General features: G+C 44.5%; 1 protein-coding gene across 4 annotated transcripts in view; it reads left to right on the top strand.

Annotated features, from left to right (window-relative positions):
• The window catches only part of INTS9 (integrator complex subunit 9), a 105,425-nt gene extending 79,658 nt beyond the window's left edge, over positions 1–25,767 (top strand). For 2 of the 4 annotated variants that reach the window (XM_032855707.1, XM_032855709.1), the window contains 9 exons: positions 4,312–4,423; positions 6,988–7,168; positions 11,138–11,198; positions 14,793–14,964; positions 17,831–17,955; positions 20,083–20,250; positions 22,326–22,424; positions 23,441–23,578; positions 25,243–25,767. In XM_032855707.1, coding sequence (XP_032711598.1) covers positions 4,312–4,423; positions 6,988–7,168; positions 11,138–11,198; positions 14,793–14,964; positions 17,831–17,955; positions 20,083–20,250; positions 22,326–22,424; positions 23,441–23,578; positions 25,243–25,419 — 1,233 coding nt within the window. In that variant the 3' untranslated portion in view covers positions 25,420–25,767. The other 2 variants (XM_032855710.1, XM_032855708.1) reach the window with 2 other exon arrangements.
• The last annotated feature ends 291 nt before the right edge of the window (positions 25,768–26,058 follow it).

The raw sequence follows: 26,058 nt of genomic DNA, 5'->3' as shown, positions 1-26,058 counted from the left end.
CATATTATATGGTGTAAGCACCAAAAAGCTGTCTTTCCCGAACCGCCAATTTTTACAGGCAGGGAAGCTCTGCACTGCCTTGAGTGCTTGTTATTTACTTGCTTCCATCCCCATTTACTACCTTAAGGGGTCCCACAGCCATGGTCCTAGACACACTCTACTTTCCTCACTCCAGCAAACTGGCATTTTTTGTTAAATACTTTGATAAAGGTACCTAGCAAATCTCCATATCTATCATGTACCTTTGTTTTATCTTTTATTCTCATAATCCATTTTGTTATCCCCCAAATATTTGCAGCAGTCCAACACTAGACTTATTATTGCCTCCTTATTCTTTTAAATCGTTGTGTCCAGATTTCCCTTTGTCTGCATTTCTGACAAGGTCTCACTTTGTTCATTGTCCAGTATATCTGGTCCATTCCCACCTATTAACGGTTTTCTGTGATGTTGCTGGATCTGCCCCTTCTGTCTCCTCAAGTTCTATAAAATTATAGTTTTTCCCCCTTTATGTCCAGGCTGCTATAGAGGACTTCTGAGTATCGTCCCTCTTTTTCGTCTTAACCCCTCCTCAGCTGTCACCTATAATTATTGTTGCCAAAAGGTCACTCTTCTGCTTCAGACTGTTGATTTATTCCTACCCACTCTGTCAGTTTTCATGTTTCTGACCTTTTTGGTTCTTTACTAGTTACACTTTCCCTCATTTTTACTAATCTCTTTCTCAGCCCCAAAGTAAACTTTCCATTCCAGCCAAATAAATTCACTTGACACCTACAGGTTATCTTTCTCTGCCTTCTGCCCAGCCGGTCTCCAGCCCTCCTGCCCAAGTCAACTTGCTGATTCTCACCTTGCTGACTTCTAGTGAACTATTTCCCATTATAAAATGCTCTCACATTTCCTACCAGACCATGTTTTTTGTGCATTCATTTATTCAGCAAATATTTGTTTACTATTTTTTGTGTGCCAGGCATTTTGCTAGAAATTAGGGATGCCAAATCCTTGCCCTCAGAGAGCTCCATAGGCCTGTTGGGGACACAGACAAGTAAATAGGCAGTCACGATGCTGTTTGATTAGTGCCGGTAGAGAAAGTCTTAGAGGCCACAGGGGCATATGTAGAAGGGACATCTTGCTGTGGGAAAGAAGGGTTGTCATGCAGGCATTCCAAAGGCTGTCTTAAATTGAGACTTAAGTTCCTTAGCCAAAGAAAGAAAGAAAACCGGAAGCAAAACTTTATGTGCCAGAAAGCCTTGTATAAGTGGTCCCACCTGGTCTGGTGGGGCCCTCTACTCTGCATTCCTCTTGGCCTTCATGGATGCAGTGTAAATTCTTGAAATTCACATTAGGTTTTCTATGGCTTTTTGAATAATCCTCCTTAAAAAAAAAGAAAGATTTATTCATTTGAGAGAGCGAAAGAACTGGCGGGGGTGTTCAGAGGGAAGAGAGAGAACCAAGCAGACGCCATGCTGAGTGTGGAGCTTGACATAGAGTTCAATCACACGACCCTAAGGTTGGACCTGAGCCAAAGCCAAGAGTCAGACGCTCAACCAACTGCACTACCTAGGCGCCCCCAAAATCCTCTTTTTTGACGGTACATTTTTTTTTCTTCAACTGGATTATAAACTTCTTTCAAGGACCTAGAGCCTGAGTCTCCTTTCTCTCATACTCTGTGCAAAGTGTCCAATGTAAATTCACCAGCAGAGGACACAGTGACCACAGCCTTCTTGGGCCTAGGGCTTTTCAAAATTTTATTCTGCAAGCTTGGTTGTGACTGTCAATTTTGTAGGTATTTTTATTTGAATCTTGGACACAGTGGAATTTTCTGTTGTGTGTGTTGGAACAAAATGTTCCCACTCAAAGCACTCAGTGAGTTGCCGTTGACACCAATAGTATGTACATTTGCCCTTTGGTAGTGAAGTGGAGATGTTGGCGGTGTCAGCTTGATTTTGAGAGTGTCTCTAAAAAGCTTTTAAAGCTGATTCTTTATAGTAGCCTTGGGAATCAACAACAAGGGTGTCCCAAGTATAGGGCTAAAATAACAAACACATAGTCTGACCTGATCATGAACTAGTTCTCATAATTTCCAACTCCATAGTATTCATATTGTAGTACTGCTTTTGGCTTTTACTATGGGCATTTAATTTTCAAAGGAAGGCAGCATTGATGGCTGAGGTTCAGAGGTAATGTTTTCAGGGGCACATTTGTTCTCCATTATATGTTTTCATTTCAGCCCCATATGACAACCCAATCAAATGTGTGAGAAAGTGTTCATAGGCACACAAAGATTGTATATACTATTTAGGGAGTTCCTAGACCCTCTGAATTTACCCTCAGCCCTGTGGATCATTGTTGGCTTGTTCTAATAAGGTTCTTACAAAATGATTGTCTTTTCTAAATAGGCCGTCTAACAAAGTTTGATCCCTTTTGTCACTATTCCGGTTCCTTCTGTTTGACGTATGTACACTTCTCCAGGCTCACTGCACATCTACTATAAACTACTGTCCTGTATTTCTTCCTTCTCCGGAAAGAGTGAATGTATATATGTTTTTTAGAGAACTGCAGATAGATCAGTTCTGCCCAAGCAGTGGAAAAGCTCTTGTATGCATTAGTATAGTACATCCATGCAAGTAGGAATTAGAATCTATTCCGTATCGCTGTCACAACCATACTTTTCAGCCTTCATATTAAAGAAATGTTTCTCAGGTTATAAGACAACTTATATAACTATAATCCTGTTATTTAAAAATAATGAGCCCCTATATCCGGGTTTATATAAAGTGCTAAAAGAACGTACATCAAAAGGCACGTATGTTCAGGTAACATTGCAGGTGATGGGTCTTTGCTGTGCTACCGTTTGGAGTTTTCTTTATTTGAAAATCTGGGTGGAACAGAGAAAGGAGGTATGAGGCTTCTTACTAAACTGGGTTTCTGGCTTTTTTCTTCTTACATTCCAGTGAGTATGTGAAATGACAATGAGGAGAAGATGGGTTACAAAATAGCTCCCGCATCTCAATCCACGGGTCTGCATTTTTGTTTCAGTTTGAATCCTGATTTCCTTGGAAAAGATAGTTAGTGGTTTTTGTTTTTTTTTTTTAAGTGCTTTGGAGACCATCAAAATTAAATTCAAATTGTGCCAAGTAAAAATAAAAATATGACATCCTAAGTATCACATAATAGTGCCCCGTGGGACTTCACAGTTTACAAGAAGACTGTGTATATTAGTTCTTGAGACTCTCAGAAATCAGGGAAGGAAGATGGGTCAACAAATATGCCCATGTGTGATCTATATGCCCAGCTCAGAGCCGTAGCTGAGGTCCCATGGCTTTACTAGAGGATGGGAGTGAGCCTTTATATTTCTAGTTCCTAATTCAGTGTTCTTCCTGGCTCCTCTGCCATGGAGACTTGGGAAAATCGCCTTGGCTCTCTGAGTCCCAGCTTGCATTGTCATAATGTAAACTTACTTCGTGTGTTTATTTCAAGTTTTTACACTTGTTTTCATTTTGCAGAGTTGTGTTGAGAATCAGATTATACGGTGCAGTGGTTCTCAAAGCACAATCCCTAGACTAGCACCAGGAGCGTCTCTTGGGAGCTCATTAGAAATGCAAATTAGTAGGCCCACCTCAAACCTGAGTCAGAAACTCTGGGCTTGGCACCCAGCAATCCATGTTTCGGCAGACCCTCCAGGTGATTCTAGCACACAGTCAAGTTGGAGACCCACCACTGATAATGTGTGAGATAGCAGTTTGAAAAGAACAAAGCATTCTAGAAATTTGAGATGGGAAGCCTTTTTTTTTTTTTTCCTTTTTTAAGATTTAATTTATTGAAGAGAGAGTGAGAGAGCATGAGAGCAGGGTGAGGGGCAGAGGGAGAAGCAGACTTCCCGCTGAGGAGGGCTCTATCCTGGGACTCTGGAATCATGACCCGAGCCGAAGGCAGACGTTTAACCAACTGAGCCACCCAGTTGTTTTTTGTTTTTTGTTCTGTTTTGTTTTTTTAAGTTAGTTGAGGTAAAATTTATGTGTGGTAAAACCCAAAGATCTTAAACATACAGTTCTGTAAATTTTCACATTATGTGATCATCACACCAGTCGAGACATGGAACTCTTTTATCCTTTTGTAAAGTTCCCTCGTCCCTCCGTGGTCTGTCCTCATCCCCACTGGGCAACTGCTGTTCACTGAACAGACTTCATTAGAGGAAGTAAAAGGACATGACAATGATTTGATCATAGAGCAAGGACTATATTCTCTTTTCCCTTTACTACTTATACTTGCCATTTCTTTTTGAATTACTAAGCAGAGTTCTCTCTGTTTTTTCAGCCCATGGATCAAGCTTCTCTCAAAAACAGCGACGTTCTCATTCTGACAGGCCTGACCCAGATCCCCACCGCGAACCCGGATGGCATGGTGGGAGAGTTCTGCAGCAATCTGGGTACGTGGCCAGCTCGCACCATGAATGGGATGAGGTGTTCTAGGTTTACTTTTTTGATACCTTGCTTCAGTAGTATGTGGTCCTTCCCTTCACAGTCACACCCACCAATGCCCCCCCAACCCCATTCAAAGCTTTTCTCCCCATCTGCTTCACCTGTCTTGCCTGTCCTTCAAAGCTTGCTGTTGGGACGCCTGGGTGGCTCAGTGGGTTAAGCCACTGCCTTCAGGTCATGATCTCAGGGTCCTGGGATCGAGTCCTGCATCGGGCTCTCTGCTCAGCAGGGAGCCTGTTTCTCTCTCTCTCTCTCTCTCTGCCTGCCTCTCTGTCTACTTGTGATCTCTCTCTGTCAAATCAATAAATAAAATCTTAAAAAAAAAAAAAAGCTTGCTGTTGTCAGCAGAAGCAATTCTTAAGCAACATAAATCTGAAGAATGTCAGAATGACTGTCCTAAGAGTCAGTTCAAGTGCTTTATGCAACAAATACTCAACGTTCTCCCACTTGACTTACGTTGAAAATTCTTATTTATTCTTCTTGCTTTGTGGTGGGATTTGGGGGCAGGACTGGCATTCATACAAGGTAGCAGCTGTCAAAAAAGGGAAGAATTGCATCTTTGCTTTGCAAATAATAGCACAGAAAAGACGGTAAATGCTTTGCATTCATAATAGCGAGCAACTGAAAAGATCATTTTTTTCCACCAATATTTGGTTGGTCTTATTTTTTTCTTTGAGAGAAGACTGAATTTGGGAGAGAGACCTGTGGGGTATTTGCTACCTAGAAGAAATACTTGTTTCTTTGGATATAATTGTTAGTAAAATCTAAAAATCCTGCCTTTCTTTATAGAAAAGTATAGGTTGCTTACTGTCTTAGCTTGGGCTGCTGTAACAAAACACCATAGACTGGGTGCCTTGAACAACATTTATTTCTCATAGTTCTAGAGGCTGGAAGTCTGAGATCAGGTTGCCAGCATGTTCAGGCTCTGGTGAGGGCCGTCCTCCTGGCTTGTAGATGCCTATAAGAACTCAGTTGGCAGAGGAAAGCAAGTCTCGTGTCGCTTCCTGTTCTTCTAAGGGAAACAGTCCCATCTTTAGAACCTGTCCCCTCATGGCCTCATCTAAACCCAGTTACCTCTCAAAGCACCCACCCCCCGGTACCATCACATTGGGAGTTATGGCTTCACTATATGAATTTTAGGGGGACACAGACCTTCAGTCCATGACAGTTACCAAAGAGGGGTTACTGAGCTCAGACTGACCACCCCTAGCAACTGTAAGTGCTGTCACCTCTGCTCTGGGGAAAAGAAATGGTCATCATCTTACATTTACGTGAAAGGCAGTATCCTTTGACATTTCACTTGCCCATGCCAGTCATCATAGTTTGTTGTTGTTTGCTGATAGTAAACCAGACACAATTTATTTTTCCTTGAAAAAATTATTGGACTTGTCTCCAATAGCATCTTTGATCTGTATGTTTGTTTGTTTATAATCTGGAATCCTAGACTCAAAGAACTTTAGATCTGAAAGGAACCTTAAGCTAGTCTACTGTTTTTCAAAGCCCACACTAACTACTTGCCTCAAGATCAGTGAGGCCACTAATTAAAGGTGCCGTTTGGAGGCCCTGCCACAGATCTAGTAATTCTAGATTCTAGATCAGATTCTCTGGGGAGAGGAAAGACTCAGAAGAAAAGCTGCATTTTCAACATGTTCCCTGGCAATATTCATGTACTAAAGCTTAAAGACCTCTGGTCTAGTTCAGTCCTCTCATAACCAGTCAGGAAATAGGCCCAACCAGGTATCAGTGGCTTATGACAAAGGCAGGAGTAGAGCCAGGCCTCTGGAGCCCTGACCACTTTCTCTCTCCACGCTACCATACTCTCGTAGTGGCAAGTCAACCAGTGCTCGGGGTTGACTTGGGAGAGTGTGTGTGTCAAACATGGGAACGGAGGAGGATCCAATATACCAGTTTGTTTTGGAAACCAAACAAAAAACAAACTTAGAACTTTGATTTTTTTTCTTTTTTAGCCAGGTATAACTTCTAATATGATTATTCCCATAAGTTGCAATTCCCCTATTGGATAACTTGTTTTAAGTATTTAAAGTATGAAGGATTTTCTTACAGATAACACATTAATGAAAGAAAATGCCACTAAGATGAGTCAAACGGAAAAACTTGGCCTATTTCCTTATAGGTCATTCAGAGTTGGTCAGACTGAACAGAGACAAATCCGGCAAAGTTTTGAGCAGGAGCTAAAAAGAGAAGGAGCTTGGAGGGTCTCTCCTGAAGCTTGGCTGCCATTGGTAACCTTTAAAACCCAAACCCTTCACTACACATCCTGTTCCCAGGGACTGAGATATCCAGTAAAAACCCAGCTGATGGTTAGCCTCCGTATGCTCCCACCCCCTTGCTGTTTCTCAAAAGAAGCAGATCATTATCCATGGGAAATGAATTCTATGAACAGAAGTAGGAAAATGAAAGAAATCCAAATATCATTTTTAAAGTTTCCTTCTACCTTTATAAAACTATTCTTCTAATGCCCTTGTTTTCTCTCTGGCTTCAACTTTTCTAGCACTGACAGTCCGGAATGGAGGAAACGTGCTGGTGCCCTGCTACCCTTCTGGCGTGATCTATGACCTCCTGGAATGTCTGTATCAGTACATTGACTCAGCCGGCCTCTCCAATATCCCTTTCTACTTCATCTCCCCTGTGGCCAACAGTTCACTTGAGTTTTCTCAGATTTTTGCTGAATGGTATGTCTGTGTTCTTCTCCATGACTCAGTACAAGAATAATAAGAATGAAAATGTAAAAAGTTTTTTTAATTAGAAAAAGAATAGAAATAGGTTTTTTTCCTCACATTATTATGAGACTTTCGTTTTGTTATCTTTCTATGTCTGAAATGTGAAAATTGTATTAATGAAAGCCAAGTCTGTTATATTGCTAGGATGTAGAAGAATAGTTATCAAGGAGAGAAGGATGAAAGACAAAGATTAAACTCAGCCAGCTCTTTCAAAATCAGTGACAAAAATATTATGCATTTATCTTCTCACACACTACCCTCTGCCTGTTACAAAGTGAAGTGACACATTCTAGAAGCTCAAAAAAAGCCCAAGCTCATGTTGTCTGGAATTTACAACACCAAATCTTATAAGAAAGGCTGGATTTTTTTTTCATTTCAATAGCATGATATTTGACAAAATTAAGTTTTATTACAATAGGAAATTATTTGATTTAGTCCTAAGGTGGGTAAATTATTGTACAGGATGAAATCAGTGAACCCTATTTGAATTATTTAGATGCACGTCTGAATCTAACTCGCCTGGCCAAAAAAAAGGAGGGATGGGGAAAATACATTAACTTTTACAGTCGACCGAACAGTACCTTAGAGTGGAGTTTCTAGATGGGGGTATGACACATACTCCGGTGTATTTAATCCATTGTTGTGTGGGAGCCTAATAGACACAGTATTCTACTGAGTTCCTCATGAAAAAGGAATTTGTATGTCATTCTGTCATAACTTGTTCCATGTACTGCCTCCCCCCCTCCACCTTTTAAAAGGGCATTTTTTCCCCTCCCCTTTTAGTTGTAGTCAGGGTCCTTTTTTCTTTCACTCAATTCAGACAAGCTTCTCTATTCCCTGTGTGTGTTATTCATGTTTGTCCTTAGGACTGTCATTTTTATTGGTACCTATGGAATTTTATCCTTTTCTCCCCCAACATAGGAAGTTAATCTTGAATAATTAGCAGTCCACCCTAAGTATCACTTGTGCAGTTAGTCAGCATATACTGAATTTCCTCATCCAGATCTTTAATAAAAAACTCCAGGGCCAGCCCTGCGAGGCCCAGGGGCTGGTGTGCTCCCCTAGGCTTCCCCTCCCCCACTGCGTGCTGTTCTTGTCAGAATATCTAATGGGAGAGAAGGCAGGACCATGATAATATAGGTCATTTTGTGTTTCTGGTTCTTTTTATTTGTTCATTTCTAATACATGTGTAAATACATTTACTATAGAAAACAATATGGGTTACAGAGGAAAAAAACTGAACCCATAAGCCCACTCCAGAAGCAATATTACTGTTGGCAGTTTGATGGATTTTTTTTTTTCTTTCTGTACGGGCGTCATGCTGATTATTTAATTTTGGATCCTGCTTTTAAAAATTTCAATATGATATTTGAGCATTATAAAATGTTCGAGGGGCACCTGGGTGGCTCAGTGGGTTAAGCCTCTGCCTTCAGCTCAGGTCATGATCCCAGGGTCCTGGGATCAAGCCCCACATCGGGCTCTCTGCTCAGTGGGGAGCCTGCTTCCTCCTCTCTCTCTCTCTCTCTCTCTGCCTGCCTCTCCACCTCCTTGTGATCTCTGTCAAATAAAAAAATTAAAATCTTAAAAATAAATAAAATAAAAACTAAAATGTTCAAGAACATAGTTTTTACATGACTGCATTATTATATCATCTGTACCTTATTTGTATATTGTATAATTTTCTTAACTGTTGTCTTATTGGACAGACAGGCTTTGCCCAGTTTTTTCCTTTTAGTAATAAATCTTCAATTAATATCATTTTTATGTATAAATGACTGCATCTTCTGCTTAAGTCAGTTACTAAATGTGAAATTACTGGAACAAAGATGATAAATATGTTTTAATGTTCGTTATACAGATCTAAATTGCTTTCCAGAAAGTTTTTTGGCTTCTGTAAATTGTCCCTTTTTTTACATATTTAGAGGTGTTATACTTCTCTTACCAGTTTATCTAAACTCTACTCTTTTGTTATATTTCTGCAGATATTTTTTTCCCCATCTTGGCACTTTGGATTTTAAGGTCTTTGTTTTTTAAATAATAAAGTTATGACTTTGGAATATTTTGGGGTTACAGAAAAGTTGCAGAGAGAGTGCAGAGAACTCCTGTATACCTTCTATTTAGCTTCTGCTAATGTTAACATCTTATGGAGCCATTTACACATGCCAAAACTAAGAAGTGGGGGCACCTGGGTGGCTTAGTGAGTTAAAGCCTCTGCCTTCGGCTCAGGTCATGATCCCAGGGTCCTGGGATCAAGCCCCACATCAGGCTCTCTGCCTGGCGAGGAGCCTGCTTCCTCCTCTCTCTCTGCCTGCCTCTCTGCCTACTTGTGATCTCTGTCTGTCAAATAAATAAATAAAATCTTTAAAAAAAAAAAAACTAAGAAGTGGACATTAGCATATTATTATTAGGTGAACTCTAGTCTTGATTCAGATTGTACCAGTTTTTCCACTAATGTCTGTTTTCTGTCCCAGGATCTAGTCCAGAATACCACAAGGCATTTCGTTTTCTGTTTTTGATTCATTTCTTTTTTGTTTTTGACAGAAATACTTTGGTTTTCTATATTGATGCTAACTAATGCAGCATAATATCCATTGCAACAATCTAAGAAACCTTAAATGAAGATCTTATAATTGTCTCTCTTCCTGAGTTTAAGAGTTTTATCTTCCTGCTTAGAACTATATAATATAAAGTAACCCTCCACAAGTATCTTCCTCCAAAAAAGATATAAAGTGATTTTTTAATCGACATTAAAGAAAGGGAAATGTAGGAAAAATTAAATAATAAATTGTACTAATGAAGTTAATATAAAACCCAAACCTTGAAGTCCTAAACTATTCCCTAAAAGTCGTATCTGTTAGAACTGTTGAAATACTTTAATACTACTGTTTTAGTAGGATTCTCACAAATGGACACTAACAAACATACATCACTACATATATTTTTTTGTAACATTTAAAAATGCCAAAACACCCATGGCTCTTAAGTTATCAGTTGTTAATTTTTGCCACAGTTGCTTTTTTCAGACATTTCCATATTTTAAATGTCAGATCTGGCCGAGAAAGAGCATAGTACCTAAAACATTCACAGTGTCTTCAGAGCTGGGATACTGCATTGCTCTCCAGTTTGAGTTACCAGTGCTGCTTAGTGGGTGTGCAAAACGGCAAGTTGTATGTCTGAAAAAAAAAGTCTGTCACTTTGTCCTCAAAAGCGATCACAACAAATGGAATAGGAATCTTGGAATTGGATCCTGGAACGGGAAAAGGACATTAGTGGGAAAACTGGTAAAATCCAGACAAAATTGGAATGTAGTTGGTTGTAATACACTAATATTAATTTCTTCATTCCCCAGTTGGATCGTGGTTATGTAAGATGTTAACATGAAGGGAACACTATATATAGGGCACAAGGGAAGTCTGGACTGTCTTTGCAACTTTTCTGTGTAAATCTAAAACTATTCCAAAATGACAAGCTTACTTTTTAAAGCAAAAATGTGTTAAGGAATTTTAACAGTTAAAAAATGCACACAAGGGGCACCTGAGTGGATCAGTAGGTTAAAGCCTCTGCCTTCAGCTCAGGTCATGATCCCAGGGTCCTAGGATCCTGCATCGGGCTCTGCATCGGGCTCTCTGTTCAGCAGGGACCCTGCTTCCTCCTCTCTCTCTCTGCCTGCCTCTCTGCCTACTTGTGATCTCTGTCTGTTAAATAAATAAATTAAATCTTTTTTAAAAATTTTAAAAATGCACACAAGACATTTATGTTCTGAATACTCTGTAAATGCTGACTTTTAGTCACAGTGAGATTGGCAAGCAGGAAGATTTTAAATAACCTTTAGTATTTAGTGTTTGCACTGCTACCACTAGGTGGCAACAGATGCCCTGGGCGCCCTACCTAACAGGCTCTTTTGCTTTTCCTCTTTAAAAGGCTTTGTCACAACAAACAGACTAAGGTGTATCTCCCGGAACCACCTTTTCCTCATGCAGAGGTAAGAAATTGCATTATTGGGTCAGCGCAAGAAAAACTGTAGATAAATAGTTCAAGATGGAGATAGGAGGTCAAGAGGTTTTTAAAAATTCTGGGGCACCTGGCTGGCTCAGTCAATTAATTAAGTGTCTGACTCTTAATTTCAGCTCAGGTCATGATCTCAGGGTCATGAGACCTCTCTTTGGGTTCCATGCTGGGCATGAAGCGTGCTTAAGATTCTCTCTCTCCCTCTCTCCCGCTCTGTCTCCCTCTTTTTATATATATCTCAAAATAAAAATTTAAAAATCCTTAACAGAAACTCTTATAGCCCTTTGTTTCCTATTTAAGACGACAGAGAAGTACTCTAACTCAAGATTCGCTACTTTCTCTTCTCATTAACACATTATAGTACCAGTATGTGTCTGCAGTTCATAACTTACCTCTGTTCTTTTGTCCGGGTGAGGAATTTGATCTAACATCTACTGTTAACCTTTTTACATAATGACAGATTTATTTATTGTCAGTCTTCTTTCCAGTTAGTTATGTTGATTGTAGATGTGATGCTTTAATGATGAAAATAATAACATTTTAAGTTTTTGGAAAATAAAGGGTCAGAAGGAACAAACTTCCACTTATAAGCCATAGGATGTAGCATATAGTGTGACTGCAGCGAGCAGTACTGTGGTCGTGTCTAAATGTTGCTAAGGGAGCAGATATTAGAAGGTCTCATCACAAGAAAAAAAGTTTGTAACCACACATGGTGATGGACTTTAACTAGGCTTACTGTGGTGATTTTTTCACGATAGATCAAATGCTGTACAGCTGAAACTAATACAACATTATATGTCAGTTATACCTCAGTTTCCTAAAAATGGAAAAATTATACCTTTCTCACAGAACAGATGAGTGTTTTTATATAAGTTTGTACCCAGTTTTGTTTTCATTATGTTTTTCACCAAATAGTGTATCATGGACATTTTCTGTGTGCCTCACGTCATAATTATTGCTGCCTCGTATCCCGGAGCGCATCATATGGGCATTCTATAATACACTTAACCATTCTCTTAACTGTCTGACAAAAGAGTTACGCCCAGTTTTTTGTTATGTTTTTTAAAAGGTTGTTTAAATTGGTATAACCACTTTAGGAAACTGGCAGTTATCTGCTAAAGCTGAACACATAATGTACTCTCTGCCTCAGCAGTTTCATTCCTAATGTATAAACCAAACAGAAATACGTAGGTGTGTCACCAAAAGATGCACAGAAGTCTTGAGAGCTCTCTTAGGAGTAGTTCAGAAATAGACCCAAGTGCCCTCAGCAGTCTGGTGGATTTTGTGGCATGTTCCCACAGTCTACTGTCTTATCCCAATAAGAATGAACAAACTCCCATTACACGCAGTCATGTATACAAAGTTCACAGACACGGAGTGAAGTAAGTCAGACATAAGAGAGTAGACACCATGTGATTTTCTTTATATTTAAGTTCAAAAACACACAAAACTCATCTGTGGTATCAGAAGCCAGCACAGTGGTTACCCTGGAGGTAGGTAGTAATTGGAAAAGGACAAAGGAGGATTTCTGAAAAAATTGCAATGAACATCCTGCTAGCTATTTTAAACTTAACAACTTGTACTATTCTTACTTATTCCTACTCCAGAGGACTTTAACGAACCAGAATCTTACATGGAAAATTCTGAAAAATTCTTTTTTCAGTCCACACACTCTGTTATAGGAGCCAAGGTATCTGTAGGCTCTGCCCTTACCACAGTGAAATTCAGGCTAGAAATATGTAATGTCAGAAAATTAAGTGTGGCAAAACATATTTTGTGGCAGACTTTCCCACTGAAAGTCTGTTTTTCTCCCCTCCTGTCAATAATCAGCCTTTCTTTGTTTTCTAAGAGTGTTGCTATACATTCATACCCACATATGTCACAGATGATCTTTGTCCCATTTACAGTTATGAAAATGAAAAGACCATAGTGGCATGGCCAGGGTTCCTGAAGTGCACTTGCCAACACTAGGGCGTGATGGAGTTGACTTTGGGTACTGTGACCAATGCCCATGCCCCCGTGCAGTGCTGCCCTTAGTACTGATAAAAAAAAATTACAGAATTCCTCCCCTGCGGCTTTGTCACCTGTACGGTTTAGACATTAAAGAAGTGCAGAGGTAGTTCTGGATGGTCAAATGTAACAGGTCAGCTGGAAAGGTAGATCCAGTTGCCAAAAAAAAAAAGAGAGAGAGATGAATTTATCTTAGTTCCTATGCATTGATCAGAAGAAAGAACTTCAGGAACTGTAGGTAATGACTAAAAAATGATTTAAGTTATGTGCCAAGTCCCACTGCTATTCTTAGAATCCCATTCATCTCCTTGACAGCAATGGATACAGTAGGCTTAGTCTTTTAGACAGCGCTTACCCTTATTTAACTGGGAAAAGGAATAATTTTGGCTATAAATCGGTTATAAAAAGAATGTCAGTTTACTCACATACAACTTGGAAGGAAGGTGGGAATTCAGCATTTGCTCCATCTTTGCTATGTATAACCTATCCAACCTTGGATGCCTGATTAGGATCTCTGGGGTAGTGTTGCAGTGCTACTAGTAAAAGCAGTCTCTCTGAATTAAAGGTTAAATCTTTAACGTGAAGAGAGTTTGGCTTCCATTTGGGGATTGTCCCATTGCGGCCACCCATCAGTATTGGGATGACTTCAGATGGAGTTGGGGTTGTTGACTGGGCTCCCCTCTTATGCATTGTGGCTTACTTCAGGATTAAGTTGTGTTACAGACCATTTCATTATCCATCAGACAATATCTCAGAGCAATACTCCCTTCACCCTAGCTGGTATTTAGGGCCTCTGAAGTCTGAATGTTTGCCATCTGGCCTTTCACTGCCAGAATGGGGGGCATGGGGGCAGGGCTGGGGCAGCAGGAAGAGCTTCTGAGCCATGTCACAAGATGCCATCTGTGGCTGTAACGGTCTGTGGTGTTGCCTTGGGTTGGGCATGACTTTGGGAGAATAGTGCCAGGTATTGTGCCGGAAGGGAGATTTTTTTGGTTCAGAACATACACTTTTAAGACAAGTTTGAGGCTGCGCATGGCCCACTTACCACAGCTCTCTGTGTCGTGAGCATGTCCTATCTCCTAAATTTCTGAAAGCCAATTTGGCCTTTGTCTTTTTTAAGTTGCTGTAGTTACTTTACATCTGTAACTTCTCAAGAGGTGGTCCTTGGTGGGTAAATAATTTTTCTTGTATGAGATGTTTATTGTTGACAGAACTTGGCGATCCACATGTTTTGGGAAAGTTACTTGTACTTCAAATAACTCATACTGGGAACTTCTAGGGCCAGGGCTCGGGGTGTCAGGAAGCTCTAAAGGAAGACTTAGACTACATCAGGCCTTAACAGCCTAAACAAAACTATCCCCTGAGTATGGTAATATGTACCAGAAAGTCTCATCTGTCCAGAAAGTCACCTTATAGATAGAAAATCTCCGTTTTCGGCAAATATTAACCAGATTCATGTGTATTTTTAATTTCCTTCTCCCTCTCGCATGCTGTGTGGTTCTTCCCTCCGGCTGCACAGGCTAATGTCTCTTCATGTGCTTCTCTGTGCATCTTGCAGCTCATTCAGACCAACAAGTTGAAGCACTACCCCAGCCTCCACGGAGACTTCAGCAGTGATTTCCGCCAGCCGTGCGTGGTGTTCACTGGGCACCCCTCCCTCCGGTTTGGGGACGTAGTCCACTTCATGGAGCTCTGGGGAAAATCTAGTCTCAACACTGTCATATTTACAGGTAAACAGACAAAACCTTGCCCTTTCCACTGAGACCGTCACTCAACGCACCAACCAGGTAGAGACCAAGGGACGAATTTTACAGTCAGACCGAAATATGAACAACGCATCTGTCGTAAATACCAAAGGGTGAAGAAACCACGGGGAAAGAGTAAGAATAGAGCAAGATGGACTGTGAGGAAACTACCAGGCAAAGCTTTCATAGCAGTTTTGAGAGATTTTTGCCCGGAGGCAAATTCCTCGTGAACTGCTTTTGCAGTGATGTTGTGTGCTGTTTCAAGAATGGCAATAATTCTAGGAACCACTCTTGTTTTACCCTTTAGGAATTATTCCCTGAATTGGGTCTTTCACCTCTATAGTTTTCTCTGGCTTACAGTTTTCCTTCTGGAGACAAACCCCTCAGAGTAGAGCAGATCTTTTCATGAGGTCAGGCAGGGGTTTTATCTTAATCACTACGTTATCTTATCAATTTTAGGTCTTCGGTCAGAAATCTTACGGGCAGTGAAGTAAAAAACCTTGATCCAAATCTGGTCCGAAGGACTGTAACTTAAACCAAGTTACCCCCATGTCTCTGAGCCTCATTCTTCTTCGTTGTCAAAGGGTTATTGCTGGCTCCTTCCTTGAGTATCTCTGTGCATTTAGTATGTTAAAAAAAGACACTCATACAGTGCCTGGCACATAAAAGCTTTTGAGAAAGTTATCAGTTGACTTCTTTCTCATTGCTTTTAAGACTTGAATGATGGAAGAGAATCTTCTCCATCCCCAAGGCTTCAGGATCAAGGACCCCAGGCTCTTCCCTGTGTTCAGCCTGTTGGTGAGAATGTCAGAGGCCTCCACCACATCACTAGTCAGACAGAGTTGGCTTAATGACTCGACTGCAAGTGGTAGGGACGCAAACCATGGGGAAGTAGAAGGCATCTCAGAGTATGTTGAACTTAATGGATTTGGGCTTATGTTGGGTGATTTTGAGGTGGGTTCACGGCTGTGGGGCATTGCACTGGATTAGTGTTGTCAGGAAACAGGAGTGGTTATATTACTGAGTATCTTAATAATTCTTATCTAGAAGGCAAGAAGAATGGAGCTAGGAGAGGATAATGTTTGCTCATTTTGTGGTTTGAATAGTGTTGTGGTTTTGTGTTCAGGCATGATTACAGAGGGGTTCTTGTTTTTGTCTTGATCCATTGTGCTCACCAAGTGGCCATGTCTGGTGTCAGTGTTCTGTGAAATTGTGTGTGTCCAACAGGAGAGCACTGTGGCCTACCCATGAGTGACAGGCTGGCTCTGGCTAACACCCAGCCCTAGTAGAAAGTGCCCAGAGAGCTGGGGCTGCTTCTCTCTTTCCCAGGCCCCCTTTGGCCAAGAGGAAGTCAGGCCACAAGACTTGATTCACGGTACCCAGAACCTCACTGTTGCCAAGTTTTGCTAAGCAGGAGGTGATCTGGAGAGCATTGTCTATAGTAGGACCAAAGGTGATGTCTCCTATTCTTTTTGAAGAGTTGTTGACCCTGATGCAGTAGTTGGTACAATGTTTACATAGGCGCAGTTAGAGGATTGTAGATGTTTGGTAGACATCTACAATGTCTATGGTAGACGTTTTCCTTTAGCCAGTTGGGAAGAAATCAGGGGCTGTGTGATGTCCATAACCATCCTGGATAATGAATTTAAATCCCAGCAGGTTTTGAGGGGCTTTCAGAACAGCAGTTAGGTCATTTGTGAGGTTAGGTAGTATCAGAGAAGCATCTCAGACCACTATTTTGGGTCATATTACAGCTATGGCACAGTTGAAGCTTACTTAGTCCATGTCAAAAAGGAGTCTGTCATCTCTCCCAGATGCTTGCCTCCTTTGGGGGTATTCTTCTTGGGGAAAAAGGAGCCACTGGAGGGGGAGTAATTTAAAAATCTGGAAGTTCCATCAGTTTTCCCAAATACACTGGATAAGTTAGTGGGACAGGTGAGTGTAAGCCTGAAGGCTGTAAGAAGGGATGTCCTCGTGGGGCCACAGGCTGTTGGGAATCTAAGTATTATTTTTCACACACAGCCAGTTCTTCTGGCTCAGAGTGGTCGGCCTCCTTGAGTGGGTAGACCGTCCCTCCAAGCAGCCTGCAGGGAGTGCTGCTGGAGGGAACAGACGGGCCATTAGGGCAGATGTGGTTCCCAGTCATGCTGTCACTGGCTTTGCTGATGGGAGCACAGCAGCGGCAGCAGAAGCGTCTGGTGACGTGGAGCCAGGGTCCTTTTCTTTTCCTCTTGCGGCATCCTCTCAAGTAGGTGGTGTGTGGTTTTTCTCATACCTGCGTGTTAACTCTGAGCACTCGATTCGAGTGGCCTACACCAGATTTCCCCACTGTGAGGTCACTGTTTTATATGTAATAGTTATCTTGGGGAGCTGGGGGAGGGACTTCCCCAAACTTTTCTCTAATTTTTTTAGCATCTATTGATGGTCCTAGTCAGAAAAAAATTATTACTGTGATGGTTGCCAAATGACGGTGTTTTTTTTTTTTGCCTTCACTGTTTCCGTTGCATTTATTTGGCATTCTGTCGTAAAGAGGTTTTCTTCCTCCCCCATTTACTTATTTAACCCTTGTTTATCTCCTCGGTCTCTCCGTGTTGAAAGCCTTGAGCTCACACCCATACCTCTAATTCCACATCTACTCTGTACTATTCACTCTGGCCTCTCCTTGCCCTTATTTGTAGATTCCTCCTCCCCAGTGATAAGGAGTCTGGTCCCCCCAGCCTCCGACACATACACTGCCTTACCCTCCCACCGGTGCAGCCATCCGCCCACCCTTGACCACACCAGCCGCCTCCTCACATGGCAGCAGCTCCGTTGCGTGCATCTCAAATTTTGGTTCTTGTGCTCTCATTAGAACCCGATTTCTCCTACCTGGAAGCACTGGCTCCCTACCAGCCCTTGGCCATGAAATGCATTTACTGCCCCATTGATACACGGCTGAACTTCATCCAGGTGTCCAAGCTGCTTAAAGAAGTCCAGGTAAAGGGGCGCCTGGGTGGCTCAGTGGGTTGGGCCCCTGTCTTCGGCTCAGGTCGTGATCTCAGGGTCCTGGGATCGAGCCCCACATCGGGCTCTCTGCTCAGCAGGGAGCCTGCTTCCTCCTCTCTCTCTCTGCCTGCCTCTCTGCATACTTGTGGTCTCTTGACTGTCAAATAAATAAACAAATTAAAAAAAAAAAAAAAAGAAGTCCAGGTAAGGAAGGGAAGTGCAGTGTCTCCGCAGCCCTGTCACCGCTGGGGAGTCCGCGGGCTGCGGGCAGAGGGCCGGCTGCATTTCTCGCCTCGCTCACTTGCCACGTGTCCACAGCATGCTGACGCATGTGCCTTAGTTACCCTTCACAGCACTGAGCTTTACACCTGGAAAGTCCTTTCCGTTCTAAAGAAGTCAAAAGTGGAAGGAAAAGAAAGCATAAACAGTCTATTATTTTTGATGATAGTTAAAAGTTAATTGTTAATGGTTAATGGTTAAAAGCAAATTGCCCCCTCTCCCACCAGAAAAGTTATTCTGGAAACCTACTCATTGAGCCAAAAGACAGTTTAGCTGAAACCTGGGCTGGGCCCTGGGGCACATGTGGATGAGCAGCACACACAGAGTTAGTCTGCTTTTTTAAAGAGAGGTTTCTTTTGGTTTGGTTTTTGTTGCATTTGTTTTTTTCCTTTTGCACTTTCTGCCATAGGAGAAAGCCAGAAGTAGTTGGGTAAAGGGGTGGGTGAAAGGAAGGCCATCTGTACAGCGGGAGAATGGAGAGGGAGAGTGGAATAGAAGTCACCCCACTGGGCAGCACGTCTGACAGTGGGCAGGGGGAGGCTGCTTGGGAATGGCCTGGGAGCAAGGCCAGAGGAAGAGTTTTCATTCCCCGTTGCTTTGGGAGCTCAAATGAGCACCATGGGGCCCTGGCACGTCTCAGGTCAGAAGTGTGTTTTTCTCCTCCGCAAGTTTTTGACCTCGGCATGGGAGGCAGTAACACAGAACTCTGAGGAAGGCTAGTGAGGAATGGGAACCTCAGGAGCCTCAGGAATGCAGAGAACCTGGCTGACGGTGATGGCTCACTTGCTGGCCCCACAGGAGGGAAGATGGGCTTTCTCTAGACATGATTCGAGCAGTAGATGAGCTGGGGCGGGCTGGGCGATTTGCTCCCCCACCGTGTACGGATCGGCATATGGGCAGACGTGGTTAAGAGCCTGTTGTTTTCATCACTAACTGTTCCCTACAGCAGCGCTGTGCTCTGTGCTCGTGGAGCCCTGGCAGCACAGGACAGTGGGGACGGGAGGCCACCTGATCTCCCCTCTGGGAGGGGGAAAGCCGGCTGGAGGCCTCAGGCTGGGACCGTGTAGTCAGGTGACTCTGAGAGGAGTTACAGGATACCACCCAGGTGAGGAGGAGGACAGGTCTGAGCCCAACAGAATAAGTGCTCGTTTGAATGCATCTGGTGGGCCTGCTGGAAGGCCTCCCTCCAGGAACTGGAGGTGAGCTCCAGGCTCTTCAGTAAAAGCAGTGGCAGTACAATAACTCAGGGCCCCGGGGATCAGTTTTCAGTTGTGTGGTGTTTGTCCCAAGTAGACGCTGGTTTACTACTTCTGTCTCTCCAAATAACAAAGAGGGACATTTTATAAACAAGCTCTGAGTCAGTCTGCCCTACACAATTGAGAATGTGACCTGAACAGTGCCCACTGCCAAAAACGAGCAGACCTGCCGATACTGGAAAAAAGCCCAACCCCAGAACACCAGACTAGCACGACAGTCAGCAATTCCTGCCCACTGGCCTCCAGCTGTTCCCACCAGTCAATGATGGTAGGTGTGATGAGAAGACTATGCCCTCCAGGGCTTAAGGACCAGCTGAGAGCAGACCCCTGGAAGTCACTGTCAAAGTGACTTAAAAAGAATCAAAAACAAATGCAGATAGAGGCAGTGGATCCCCACTAGTCCACTTGGCTAGCAGTTGAGGGCTTTGCCTTGAAATTTTTATTCTTTCCCCGCACTGCACTCACCTCTCCTGCTTCCCATTACTTGGGTTTGAGAGGAGGAGAGAGAGGTCAGATGGCCCGAAAGTGGTGAGGCTGAGCGTGCGTGCTCGAGGCCTCACCCACCCCGTCCCCTGGGTTCCAGCCGCTCCATGTGGTGTGCCCCGAGCAGTACACACAGCCACCACCCGCGCAGTCCCACCGGATGGACCTGATGATCGACTGCCAGCCACCCCCCATGTCGTACCGGCGGGCCGAGGTCCTCGCCTTGCCTTTCAAGCGTCGTTACGAGAAGATCGAAATCATGCCAGAGGTGAGCTATTCTCTCTCTCACGGTCAAACCCAGGCTTTCCACGTGAGTCTCAGAAAGAGGACTGTCCCAGAAGTGGCTGTTTTCTGGCCAAAGAATGCAGATCCTTAAGTGAGAACCTGGGAACGGAGCCTTCCCAGGGATCTCTGGGATCTTCAGAGCCTTCTCATTTTTTGGGTAGTGAAGTAACTGCTGTTTACATCACAAGTGCATCATAACTATGCCTTCAGGGGTGGGCGCTTGTGATTTCTGCCCTTTCTGTAGCATAAATCATGCTATAGTACACATAATACAGGCATGTAGTATAAATCAGAACCATCCGTTTACAGAAGTCTTTGTCCATGTGTGGAATATAGAGAGCTAAAAGCATCATTGAGTTTCGCCGGGAGAGGCCTGCATGAGATGCAGGGGTTAAAAGTCTGTCACCATTCTTCAGGTTTCGCTACTACTAAAGGATGCTTATTTCCACCCCAAATGAGAGTGTGTCCTCTGCAGCTTCCTCCTAATCCTCCTCCTCCGTCCCTGTAAATGCAGGATGGGAGACCTGATGTGCCAGCCCTGGTGGATGCATTCTAATGGGAAAACTCTGGTCTCTGGCGGCAAGGGACACGTCTCCAGCTCGCAGACATGTGTGAACTGAGTGGTGGTTGTTGTGGGCTCTGGGTAGACGTCCCTCATGGCACAACAGAGTCTTAGATTTTGCTCACGGGGCTGCCATGGTTCCCACGATGCCATCCCCAAACCTCCCAGACAAGCGCCACCAGGCAGCCTGACCTGTGGGGGGAGTAAGTACGGTGTAGGAAGGAAAAGGCTGCATACGGACGGGTATTGTCGGGAACCCTGAGCAGACATGGGTCTCCCCAGGGGGAGCATTTCACACTCGTGCCATGTGTGTTTCCTTATTTCATGAAGCAGTTCTCATTCCTTATAAATATCCTAAGCGACTTCCTCTGTCCATGGGATGTTGATCTTCATATTTACGTAAATGGAATTTTGCATATTTATTCACTTTTGTTTTTACATAAAGGAGACTTGGACAGCTCAGGGTCTACATGTGTCAGAGCAATAGTCAACTAAACCCGGGAGTGAGGGCTTCTCACGGGATCACACACCACTGCCGGTAGTGGAGTCGGGGAGCTCCAGAGCATCAGACTCAGATGGTAGTGAAAGAGATGGCCCCAGAGGTAAAGGCTAGGTGTTCCACTTTGGGAGAAGTCCGATTTCCAGGAATTAGCTCACTCAGTCCAAATGCTGCTGTCCCTGTCCTTCCTGCCTGACTAGTCACCTAGTGGTTATGAGGACAGAGGCAGAGGCCAGCGTGGAAAGTCAGCACCTGTTAGGTATTCTGAGTAAGAAGAAGCCCTTAGCAGTTTCCAAGAGATCCTACACAAGTGTCAGGAGTGGTCTGGAAGCCACCTAAAAGGCAGGTTGTGGCGGTTCAGTTGATGAGCCCGTGGCAGGATGTTGGCGGAGCATAATTTGGGGGTTGACTAACAAAAGGGCAAAGCAGAAGGGTCAGCACCCTGGGGTCCCAGTGTTTGACGGCACAGGCTTACACGAGGTACCTGCTGAGAGTTGTGGACCACCACCAGGAAGAGCGCCCCAGACAGGCTCGGGCTCATTCTCCTCCTCAGCCCAGTTTACCCGCCGCCACCACCCCCTTCTCTCTGTTTCTCTTAGCTCCATTCTTTCTTGTGATCGATGTATGTATTTGTATATGTGATATATTTTTGATTGAAGGTATTAAGTTTTTTTACCTTCTTACTTCCTTAAAATTATGTGTTATTTTAGACTGCAATGATATAAACAAAGGATAAAAAAAAGCGAGGGGGGAAAAGAAAGTGAGGAATGGCGGTCACAGAGACTCAGCTTCCCTGCGCCATATGCCGCACCTTTCCCTCCAGGCTGGCAGGGGTGTGGCGCTGCGAGCGAGCTGGTGGCTGTGGAAAGCTGGCCGTGGCCATCACCGGCCATCTGTGAGCTCAGTGTGGCCTCCTGGTCCTGACTTGGGATGGCGCAGCTGCAGCTCCCCGTCCCTCACATGTAGGGGAGCCCAGCTGACACCCGTTTGCTTCCAGCTCGCAGATGCGCTGGTGCCCATGGAGATTAAACCTGGCATTTCCTTGGCGACTGTCTCAGCTGTGCTGCACACGAAAGATAACAAGCATGTCCTTCAGGTAGGGGGGTAGGTGGGCTGGGCTTGCACCCCCGAGTTGGCACTGGGGCCTGTGAAGACGAGGAACCCCCCAGGCCGCCCCCATCAGTGGTCCTAGCACTCCCACTAGCACAAGTCAGAGACCAGACTCTTAATGGATTGGATTGAAACAGAGAGGACATTAATACAAATTCTTCCCTACTTATCTCTCTGGCCACATGCCTCAGAGAAGAGAAGCGGGAAGAGCAGCTATAATTCATGGAGCTGGGGCCGCACCGCATCCTAAGTGCCTTTCCCGGCTCCCAAGGACTGGCGTCCCTCAGCACGCGTGTGCGCACCTTTGCTAGACCCGGAGTGCGGGCAGGGGGAGCCCCCAGAGCAGCAGGGAAACCCACCCCCAGGGGAGGCCTCCCTACAGAACACGCCTGCAGAAGCGGGCAGCGGCTGGGCACCTGTGAGCCACGGGCCGCAGCGCCTTGTCCCCGGCACCTTGTGCCCCAGTTCACCGTGTGTTTACTGCCTCATGGCATGGCTCTGTGAGCCCTTGTCCTCACCCCCCTTCTCGAGAAAGACTCCTTTCAGACTTGGACTGTGCTGCTACATAAAACATGTGAGCTCCTTGCCGTGAGCATTTCTCACCTTCCCACATCATCCTCACCAGACTCGGTTACCGCCGCTCTGTAGGCAGTTTCTCTGACCTTTTACCCCGTCAGTCTGGGTTAATCCCCCACGGCGGGTGGCCCGGGCCACCGGCACTACTGCTACCCCAGCAGCTGCCAACACAGCTTCTCATTTGAAGAATTTACTTGAAAAATACTGAAGTGAATCCTTTAAAACTTAAAAATGAGTCTTGATCAAAGGAAGATCTCTGCCAGAAAAGTCCCAATGCTGTGTGGATACTTGGCGTTAGCTTATGTTGGGAGAGCCCCGGCTGGCGCGGGGCCCTGGGCGGGACCGACAGACAGGCTCGTGCTGTGGCCCCACACCGGCCTCTGCGCTCTCAGTGCTTGACGAGACCCGCCCCGTGTCCCGCTCTAGCCCCCGCCCAGGCCGGCCCAGCCCAGCGGCGGTAAGAAGAGAAAGCGGGCAAGCGAGGACATCCCCGACTGCAAAGTGCTGAAGCCCCTGCTGAGCGGCTCAATCCCCGTGGAGCAGTTTGTGCAGACGCTGGAGAAGGTGAGCACTGCCCCGGCCGCAGCACCGCGGCCTCCCCGCTCTTCGCTCGCCTCAAGGAACGCCATGTCGCTGCTTTTTTCTCCAGCTACACGTTCTGAGCTGCTGTCCCTGTAGCATCTGCTTGAGTCAGGGTCAGGGTAGAAAACAGAACCGGGGGAGGGTGCCAGAGAGTTGGGAGAAGACCACGCTCTTCTTCCCTGTAGGTCCCCCCATTTCTTCTCTGCCAGCCCCTACCTGTCAGACTCGGGCCACAAGAAGACTACCTCACCACACCCCGTTTCTTGTGGGAACTAGACCAAGGGAGCCCTTCAGAAACTTAGATGCGACCGATGGGTGAGGTGGGGAAGGCCAGATAAAGGAAACTTTGTAAGTCTGCTCCTTAGAGACTTGCTTTTCAAGAAGCCCCTTGCTGATCAGAGCGCCAGCATGGATGCTGGCCGTTTCATAAGAGACGAGAGGCTCATACTGGGGGGCGGTGAGGGCAGAGGCACCCATGTGTCCAGGTCCCTGGGAGAGGGAGAAGCAGGGCCAGCAACTCCCAAATGGGCGGGAAGAGAAGGAAGAAGTCGGCGGTCCTCGGGAGGACCCTGGCCCTTCCCCAAATCAGCAGCCAGCCATCAGTGGTTTAATTTTTCCCTGAAGGGAAGACCGTGGCCAAGTTGTGCAGCCCTGCTAGCCCCTGAGGGTGGGGGCACTGCGTGGGAATGAGCCTGGGAGTGTCCCTGTATGATGCAGTGAACACAGCAGTAACTGCTTCCTCCCGACCTTGTGCTCCTCCGGCCCCTATTGGTAGGACTCCGCTTGACCTGTTTTTTAAAAGCTTGAAACCGCTTCCTTTCCCAGAAGCACCTTCACTTAGTTCTGCCTGGTTCGTGTAGAACTTGACCCTTAGGATCTGCCCCAAACTGCACATGAGCTTTCTGGAACTAAGGGGAGAGATTCTCCCTAGCCTGGTTCGTGTAGAACTTGACCCTTAGGATCTGCCCCAAACTGCACATGAGCTTTCTGGAACTAAGGGGAGAGATTCTCCCTAGCCCATATTCTTTACCTATCCTGTGTCCCTTTCAGGCAAATCAGTGTTATTTCTCCTTTTCCTCTTCTCAACTTTATGTGTGATATGTAAGAAAATTCTATAACTCACATTAAGATAGTTAAAGAAGGATTTGCTGTCCTGCCTTGTCTCATTCTCCCTTGAGAAGGATTTGCCAGATCACAAGGCCATTGATATCTTGCTTTTAGGAATGGCATTTTTCTGGGATGGGGTGAAGCTTTTTTTTAATCAGGAACCTTTGGCTGGTGATGGATAGCCCAGCACCCCAGACTCCTGAACCCAGGCGCTTGGATGTGCTCCTCAGATAACTCAAAAGCTTAAGCAGGTTACAGAAATTTTGTTGTGTTTTGCATGAGAATTGGCATGTTTGGAGGCTTCTTTTAAAGTGTACGAAGCTGTTTTTTAATTCTGTTGCTGTAGGAGATCTTGTGACAAGTCTGAAGAATTGTATTGGGGAGCATCAAAAATGACAGTTTCTAGAATGTTCAGTTTGGCCAAGCCTAGGAAGTATCCTTTCTTAAAACCACCAGTTGCTGCAATATCCTCTGCCTTTCAGTCAGCCTCTTGCTTTCAGAGTATCCATCATTTGCTTTCTCTTCTTCTTTTGGAGCAGCATGGCTTCAGCGATATTAAGGTGGAAGACACAGCAAAGGGCCATATTGTCCTGCTCCAGGAAGCCGAGACACTCATCCAGATTGAGGAAGATTCGACTCATATCATTTGTGATAATGATGAGATGCTCAGGGTACGACTACGGGACCTCGTTCTCAAATTCCTACAGAAGTTCTAAGAGGAACATCTAAGCCATTTCTACTTCACCGAAACCCTGCAGTCTTCTGCCGGGGCTGCCGGCACAAACTGAGGAAGAGCATGAAATGTTGGCCGTGACTTGGTGGTGTTCTCTGGCTTAAGGAATAAAGAAGTAGCCCTTGAGGGACCTGATTGTCAGCAGTTACAGCCAGAAGCTCCTGCGCTGGATTTCCACTCTGTTTTGGGCAAGGACTTTTGCTTTAAACTTGAACTCATTCTCTTCCCAATTTTGCCTCTCTTGGGTGGCCAGGATGGTAAGGCAGCAAGCTAAAAAATAATGTAAGTGGAACAGATGCAGTTTCCAAGAGGTTAATGGTGGAAGGGGAGGTAAAAAATGACTGACTTAGCAGTCTTCATTTTTCATGGTTTCATAGGCCTTGGGCAGGAGGAATAAATCTTTGCTTGTGTTTTATTTACTTGTCTACAGTGCTACACCTAAGAAGAAAGATGATTTAAAAAATTTTTGGTATAATGAACCATCTATATGTATTTTATACTGTGAGCCCATTTTGTTAATAAAACTTATTTTTTATAGAAGTACATGTGCTCTGTTGAACCTAGAATGTACACATTGATTTAGTATCCGAAAAAATAAGTATACAGAACAGCATAAATTGAG

The sequence above is a fragment of the Lontra canadensis genome, unplaced genomic scaffold (genome assembly GCF_010015895.1).
Source record: "Lontra canadensis isolate GAN:19392208 unplaced genomic scaffold, GSC_riverotter_1.0 scaffold10, whole genome shotgun sequence".
Taxonomy (NCBI): Eukaryota; Metazoa; Chordata; class Mammalia; order Carnivora; family Mustelidae; genus Lontra; species Lontra canadensis.
This window is presented reverse-complemented; position numbering and strand designations above follow the sequence as displayed.